Consider the following 8,558-nt stretch of genomic DNA (forward strand, 5'->3'; position numbering starts at 1 on the left):
TATCTATAAGACTAACTCTATTATAACTCAGACAAGTAACTAGAGTTTGGGCTAGACACACAATTCAGATATACTTGAACAATTTAATGATTTTTGTCCGTTTCCTATTCAAGTACATGGTAGACTATAGCTATTTCTAATAGCTATTGAATCTAATGAAATCAAGTCTGTTTTGAGCTCGCTACAGATTAATTATATTGAGTTTGCATTTACTTGATAGAGTTCGGAATTTTTGTCCGTTTCCTATTCAAGTACATGGTAGACTCTAGCCCTTGCTAATAACTATTGAATCTAATGAAAACAATTCAAAAAAAAAAAAAAGGGAAAATGCTCATTTACCCAATTTTAGCTTAAAATGTGCCCACTTGCCCGACTAAGAGTTTTTAAACCCCATTTACCCAAAACACTCTAAGGGATTATTTCCCCTTTACCCAATTAATTCTTTTTATTAATTTTTGGGACTTTTTTGCCCTCTCCTTCAATCTCTCTACTCTCAGTTTCTCTCTCTCTCTCTCTCTCCCCCTCACCGATTTCTCTCTCCTCCCCCCTCACCGATTTCTCTATCTCTCTCTCTCTCTCTCTCTCTCTCTCTCTCTCTCTCTCTCTCTCTCTCTCTCTCTCTCTCTCTCTCTCTCTCTCTCTCTCTCTCTCTCTCCAGAAGACGTCGGATCTCTCTCTCCCTCCCTCCATCCCTCCGGCAGGTCGCCCACGACGCCTGCTCTAGCCATCGCCGCGCCGAAACTCGTCGTCGTGCTCTCCGCTGCCAGGCTCGACGCCAAGCCGACGGTCCTCGTCGCTGAGAAGCTCGGCGAGGCCGGGGTTGACCTTCTGAAGGAATCGACGACGGACTGAAAATGGCTATCTGCTATTGTGCAGTCATAACCATAAAAGTTGTAACATTAGTGCCCCCCAGTAGACTTTGTATTGGGGGCCAATGATGACTGCTTTATTTATTGACGGACTGAAAACTGCTATTCCAAAGTAAATGTAGTGTTAAATTGCAGTAGTTGATAAATGAAAAAAATTGTGTTGTTTGTGTCAGTCTAGTGGGGGGCAGTAGACAGAATATTGACCCTCATAATGTGGGTTTTTAGACATTATCTGTTGTTTTGAGTGTGAATAACTTGTATAATCTGCGAAACATAGGAAGCGGTGTAATGTTTGATGGTCTATTGGGGGGCAGTAGACACATTAGTGCCACCCAATAATGTCTTTCTTAGGAGACAGTAATCATCTCTTGTTGATTTGTTTGTCATAAAGTGCAATACACTGTGAATCCTTGAAACTGGTGCAAGTTTTAATGGTTTAGTGGGGGGCAGTAGACACATTACTGCCCCCAAATAATGTCTTCATACGAAGTCAGAACCCTTCACAAAACTGGGGCAAGTTTTAATGGTTTAGTGGGGGGCAGTAATAATGGTTTAGTGGGGGGCAGTAGACACATTACTGCCCCCAAATAATGTCTTCGTGTTAAGTTTAGGGTTTAGGGGCAGCGTTAGGGGCAGTAGACACATTGCCGATGAACTGCGACGAGGACGTTGGAGTGGCTGGATCGCCGATCAATCGAACGGCGACGAGAACGTTGGATCGCCGACTGGAGCTTCATCGTCGTGTTCAGATTTGGACTGCATCTCCGGCGCGGCGATCAGAGAGAGAGAGACAGACCGGAGGTGGAGATCATGGGGAGGAGAGAGAGAGAGAGAGAGAGAGAGAGAGAGAGAGAGAGAGAGAGTGAGAGTGGAGGTGGAGATCGGGGGGAGAGAGAGAGAGTTTGGGAAGGAGAGAGAGAGACTGATAAGAGATGGATGGGTTTTAATTTAATTAACAGGGGCTAAAATGTCAATAGATGTAAGATTGGGTAAATGGGGTTAAAAAACTCTTGGTGGAGTAAGTGGGCATTTTTTGGTAGGCCTGGGAATTGCATACCGGAAAACCGAAACCGAATCCGACCGATCCGGGCCTATACCGATCGGGTCGGTCTGCAACTTCAATTCCACACAATACCGACCCGACCCGAAACCGAATAGCATGTAAACGGGTCGGCCTCGGTATGGGTCAAATACATACCGTTTTTACCGACCCGACCCGATTTTCTAATAGGCCGCGTTCTACTTCTGCAGTTCTGCCGTTCTCATTTCTCAAACTCACCCAAACCCTAAATCGAGCCTCTCTCCTCCATCGAAGACTCCCAGCCACTCAACCTCTCACTCTCGCAGTCTCACTCCTCTCTGCTCTCCTCCATCGAAGACTCTCAGCCTCTCACTCTCACAGTCTCACTCGTCTCTGCTTACCTCCATCGAAGACTCTCAGCCTCTCGAAGAACCAAGTCGATCCAACTACTCTACCTACTCGATCCAAGTCTCCTCCATCGAAGACTCGAAGGCTCTCGCTCTTCTCTCACTCCTCTACTCCATCGAAGATCGGAAGCTGTCGATCCTCTCACTCCTCTCTGCCCTCCTCGAAGATTCGAAGGCTCTCACTCCTCTCTGCCCTCCATCGAGGAATCGATTCTTCAGATTTTTCTGTTTTCAACTTTTCATGATTGTGTAGCTTGATTTGAAATTTTGCTTTGAAAGCAGGTGGTACCGATTGGTACCGAACCGATCGGATTCGGGCCTAATCGGTATGGCAGCTGAGTTTCCGGCGTCCCGAACCGAACCGAGCCGACTATAAACTCGGTATCGGTATCGGTATAGGCATGTTACCGAGCCGAGCCAAACCGATCCCAGGCCTATTTTTTGGGCTAAAAATGGGTAACTGGTCAAACATGAAAATTAAATTAAATGGTTTCAAAATATCAGTAAATTTTTTTATTAAATATTCAATATCCTCATGACTTTATTAAGAGATTTGCTGTATACTATGTATCACTGTGGTTTCACCACGAAGCCTTGTTGTGTCCATTATGAGGCAGCGGGTGGATATGTAATGACATTCTTGGCATGAGTTTTATCAATGAAATTACCATTAATTAAAAAAACAGAGATTTGCTATATATATATTCCAACTTAATTTAATATGATGGAAGGTGATCCAAGTGAAGCATGCAGCCATCTATCACGAAAACTAATCATCCAGCGCATTAATTATTTTGAAATCTTAACAAAGGAGAGCAATTTCTTAAATCGATCCCAAGTCCTACGGAAGACAGTAGCCTGATACACTGCAAGTTTGGGGTTAGGAGTTCTGTCATAGCCTTGAACAGTAATGACAAGCTGATACAAGGTGGCATTCGAGTACGGCGAATATGCGACATCCTTGTAGGCGCCGTTAGTCACATTCTGAAAGAGCAAATCCTTCTTATATTGATGGTTGTATTCGTAAACTGCAAACTTTCCGATATCTGTCACAAGCGGATCGTGGAGGTCTACAGGCTTCCACTCACCAGTCGGAGCAGAAGCACCTGCGGCGAAGAGAGGATAGAGGAGGGCGAGGAGTGCTAGGACGTAGTGAGCACGCATCATGATGATAATCAATTGTTTTATGCAGAAATCAATCTTGGTGCATGGTTTATATTGCTGTGGTGGACGAAACCAGTAAGGCAAGCAATTAAAGGGTTTGACTTTTGGTGAGATGCATTCCGACCTGACGACTTTGGTTCATTTTCCTTGACTTTCTGGGTTTATAACAGTACTAGCCCCATGTTAGTTTTTTTTTTTTATTTATTTTTTTTTTTTTATCGGGTTAGTTGTTAGTAACTCACACACCCATGCAGTGGTATCCCAGCGCCAGGACACCTGCACCGACATTGCGGCGAAAGCCTGGCAAAGCCAGACTAATCCACTGCACCGCAGACGCACGAACCCAAAGGGTCCCTCAAATCTGCTGGCCACGGGATGGAGCTGGGATTCGAACGCTAGACCTGGGGGTTCCAGACTAGGCCATTCGACCAACACACCACACCACGTGGTTAGCCCCATGTTAGTTAGTTGACTTTTATTTATTTTTTTAAATTAAAAAAGTTAAAGCAATTTTTCTCCTAATTTTAGAGAAATTTCTCATTTTTTTCATAATGGGGGGCAATAAAGTTGGCAAAGGAAGCGTCAGTTCATGACAAAGGCAATTCAGCAGTGGCATTCAAGCTTTATGGCCTATTTAGAGGCCTATATGGAAATAGTCAAGTAATATCAGTCAAGCCAATACAAGTGGCTTTGGAGCAACGACATTATAAGAGCAGTGCTGATTCAAGACCTCTTCAGTCAAGACGAAGACCTTTGACTTCGAGGTCTGGGGGGCAATGTTTGGACCCAAAATGAGCATTTTGGCCTGACAAGGCGTGTCTTGGAGAAATTGAGCCAATGTCAATGGCTCAAGCTATATATTGTCGACCAGTTCGAAATATATTATTTAGAGGCTAAATAAAGCCTACTATGGAAGATTATGCGAGCTGCAAGAAAAGGAAATGATGGAAGCATGGAAATGAAAAGTTAACTTTAGCACATTTTCCTACTTCGACTAGGAGAAACCGAGCTAAACAAGGAAGGAGGGGCGAAAGACTGACCAAATGAAATCAAAATGAGCTAAAACTGTCCAGATTAATTCTAGACATCCCAAGGATCATTTCTTATGAAGAGTTCCAGAGCTAGTTATGAGTGGAAAGCCTTCAAACAATCAGTCCAATTTTCTGCAGAAGCAAAACTGGAAAACTGGACCTGTAAGGAGTCCAGCAGCATTTCCGGCCCAACCACATGGAAGAAAGCTCTGAAAATTTGCCACAATGATCTACACTCATTTTAGATTATTTGATATGAAGAAGTCGAAGGCCCATTATGATTTATTTGTGGAGATATAATTGAAGGAATAAAGGAGCCGAAAGTGCTTCCTTATCTCCAAAATTCATCATTCCTTATCTCCAATTAGTGTCTCCTTATCTCCGAAATTCATCATTCCTTATCTCCAATTAGTGTCTCCTTATCTCCTTATCTCCAAAATTCATCATTTCTTATCTCCAATTAGTGCTCCACTATCATTTGTTTAAGGCCAACCACTTTGGCATGGTAGCCTATAAATAGAGGTTACAATGAAACACTTCAACACATAATTCATCACAACAATCTCTAAGATTATCCAAGCCTCTCTAGAGCAACCCTCTTCTTCTCTTACCGGTAGTCACACTCCAGTCCTAGTCTCCTCAAGAGCCGACTGTCAGTGCCACCAAACCTTCTAGCCAAGTTAAAGTCACGCTTTAGCAAGTTCTCCTCACTTCCTAGTAGTTCTCGCTTTGCTCGATCTACAACATCGAGTATCGATTGTGATTTTGAAGAAGCTCAGCAAAAGTCCTCGCCACGAGGCACAAAGAATCTCACGACGAGGTTGGTGCTCTCCTCGTCCACAATCGCTTGAAAGAAGTCAGGTCAAGGGACACCCCCGACGACCGCACCCGAACAGTGCTGGCACGCCCGCGCAAGAAAAGAGACTGTTGACCAGCTCAAGGAAAACTGGAGCCAAACAACATGCATGTGGAAAAACGTTCTTCAAAAGAAGTGGGGAGTTATTACAGATAGTGGAAAGTTTTGTCATGAGTGTATGAAATGCACATAATGGGTAAGTGAGAAGTTTCCTGCAAAGAATGAAAGAAGTGAAATATTATTTTCTTATCCTTTTTAATTTTAATTTTAATTTTGTTATTTACCTTCTTGTCTCTTAATTATTAAATATAATTTCAAATCAATATATGATGTAAGGATCTATATGTAATTTCACAGGTATTTGATATAACAAAGTCTCTTATCTTAATAATAGTATAGATTATGTTGGGTGAAATGAGTAAATTGTAGGGTGATAACTACCGTGGCATAACAAAAAGGCAGGAAGAGCAAATCTTATTTTCAAAAATAGTCTTATTGTATTCCCATTTTCTTTATTAGAATAGAACGTAACAGAACTAAATTAAAGCAACAGATTAACTTGACATCCCACACCGAAACCAATCATCCAATACATTAGTTTGAAATTTGTTCAAAAGAGAGCAATTTGTTAACCGGACTCCGACGTGTATGGACGACATTAGCCACATAAACTGGGCTCTGGTTGAGAGTTGAGTAATTATCTCTAACAGTAACGACGAGCCGATACTGGGTTCCTGTTAGGACCTCCTTGTAGGCGCCTTTAGTAACATTCTGAAAGACCAAGTCCTTCTTGTTACTAAGGTCGTACTTGGAAACTGCAAACTTTGCAATATCTATAATAAGAGGGGCGCTGATGTCCTCTACAGGCTTCCATCCATTACCAGGACCAATCAGAAAAGTGGCACCATTTTGCTCTGTTCCTGCCACGAGGAGAGGAAAGAGGACGGCGAGGAGTGCAAGGAAGTAATGAGCACGCAGCATGATGATTAATACTTCGAATTCTTCCTAGTGATTGAGGGGCATGGTTTATAAAGCTGCATGTGTTGGACGAAGGCAATTAGGCAAGTAATTAAATGGTTTGACCATGTAATCAGTTACAGGCTTACAGCGTATTAGGAAAAGGAACATGTATGGAGTGTAATTTTTTTTTTTTTTTTTTTTTGGGCACATATTTATAGCTGGGATTCAAAGGTCAAAAGACAATTATTTATGACGTATCAAGTATTTTTAGCCAAAAAGAAAGAGACAAAATTGGACACGTGAAATATACAATTGGGATTGCTATAGACACGTGAAACAAGTACAAACTTACCGTGACTAGTGCATTTAGACAAACCGACATGTTCATTATGTAGGGATTGTTTTACGGAAAAACCTCTATAAATGAATATTTAATAAATTAATAACTTCGATTAAATAATAAATTTCTCCAGTCTCCATTTGGGACCAGTGTATATTACTAAAAATCTCGCTAAATGCATAAGATAATAGTTTTTCTAGACATGATTAAGTAATAATTGATGAAATAAATGAAAGAAATATCGCAAAAGATATTAATGATTGATGAAATATATAAAATAAGTAACAAAAATATATATATATATATATATATATATATATATATATATATATATATATAAGAAATAAGAACATATTAATTAAGTAACTTTTTACAATTTCTATTTTCTCAATTATTTCTCGAAGTATTATTTTATAGTCATTTGCTTTTTCCTTGTGTCTTAACCGAATTGAACTTCATCCTTAATTTATTGCAATGCATGGATCAGATTTGTTATATTATTTTTCATTTTGTAGCAAGCAATCATTCAAAGTTATCAATGCTTGAAATGTCTATTTCAAAAATTATTTGGTATAACATGATTGTCATATGGCTCTTGATTATCTTCGGTAGACAACATAATCAAATTAGACTATGTTATATAATTCAATTAGTCAGACAAAATTCAATTAAGAATAACGTAGAACTCTCTCTAAAGTAATAAATATTCATTTATCTCTCTAGTAAATTTAGGAGCACGTTCTCTTTCTAGTAGTCGCTGCCGCTAGGGTTTTCAGGAAAAAACTTCTCCTTCCGTCTGGCGGCGCGTCCATTGACGCCGTCGTCGGACGGGCTCTGTCCTGTTGGGTGTGATCTTCCTCGACGCCTTGCTCTGGATTGCTAGGAGCTGAGGAAGGTGATTGGGGAGTTCTTGGCGACTACTAGGCTGTTGTTCAGTGATTGTGGGTCGGGGTTATGGATTGGACGGGGGTTGGGGCTGCTGGGTCGGGGATCGGCTCGGACTGCTGTCGCTAGGTTGGGATTGGAGGAGATCGCACCGGTGGCTGGTTCGAGTCGGACAATCAGATCTTTCTTCTAGTCGTCTGGTGGCGGTGTCTTGGTGGTGGCGAGACTGAGATCGCCTGGCCTATGGATCGGCGGCGCTAATCTCTTCTAGTTTGGATATGATGGTCTACTGTTTCCATTGTTATCTTGGTTGTTTTCCTCTTGCTGGTACCGGAGAGGCGCTGGTACAATGGTGGAGGCGGTCCGACATCAAGGGTGGTGCGACAGAGGTGGTGGTACGGTGGTGGTGGCTCGGCAGAAGCTGCATTAGGCCTGGTTGGTGGGCTGGCGAACTCCCCATGTTGTCTTCCTTAATAATTGGGCCTGGGCTCCAATGTTGGGTCTTGTCCTTTATAGTACTTTATTATTTTGTTTTTTCATTATAGTTGAAATAAGTCCCTATTTTTTGGTAGGGAGAGTCGGGCTGCATGTCTGTGTGTGCACTCAAAGTGCCTTGTCTATCCTAGAGAAGTGGCGAGTTCTTCTCAAATGGACGCAACCTCCTAGTGGCAGGATGAAACGAAGTGTTGCGAGAGGTAGTTCTGGTTGACAGCATAATGGGAAAGCTGGTTTAATTGCTTTATGGCTTTGTATGAGCTTTATCTTTCCGGTATGTCACTCTTGTGAAGCAAATGGTGTTGCCCAGATATCTGGTATGTCAACCCTTGCTAGTTGGTGCATGTTTGAATACATAGGATTAGTGGGAGCTCCTGTTATTATTCAGGTTGTTCTCTCGTTACTAATTGTATGGGGTTTAGGCTTTATGTCCCCCCCCCCTTTGTATTCAGCAGTTTCATTAGTCAAGGCTTGAGGGTAGCCGCACCACCTCTTATTTCAAAAAAAAAAAAAAAAAAAAATCATTTATC

The 8,558-nt window shown here is 41.8% G+C and overlaps 2 protein-coding genes across 2 annotated transcripts; both read right to left on the bottom strand.

Moving 5' to 3' along the window:
• Positions 1-3,086: 3,086 nt before the first annotated feature.
• On the bottom strand, positions 3,087-3,464 carry LOC133730032 (cysteine proteinase inhibitor 5-like). Its single transcript, XM_062157683.1, has one exon. The coding sequence runs from the start codon at positions 3,462-3,464 to the stop codon at positions 3,087-3,089; it is 378 nt and encodes a 125-aa protein (XP_062013667.1).
• Positions 3,465-5,942: 2,478 nt separating this feature from the next.
• On the bottom strand, positions 5,943-6,329 carry LOC133730040 (cysteine proteinase inhibitor 1-like). The gene has a single exon (XM_062157696.1). The coding sequence runs from the start codon at positions 6,327-6,329 to the stop codon at positions 5,943-5,945; it is 387 nt and encodes a 128-aa protein (XP_062013680.1).
• Positions 6,330-8,558: the final 2,229 nt, after the last annotated feature.

Source organism: Rosa rugosa, chromosome 1 (assembly GCF_958449725.1).
Source record: "Rosa rugosa chromosome 1, drRosRugo1.1, whole genome shotgun sequence".
Taxonomy (NCBI): domain Eukaryota; kingdom Viridiplantae; phylum Streptophyta; class Magnoliopsida; order Rosales; family Rosaceae; genus Rosa; species Rosa rugosa.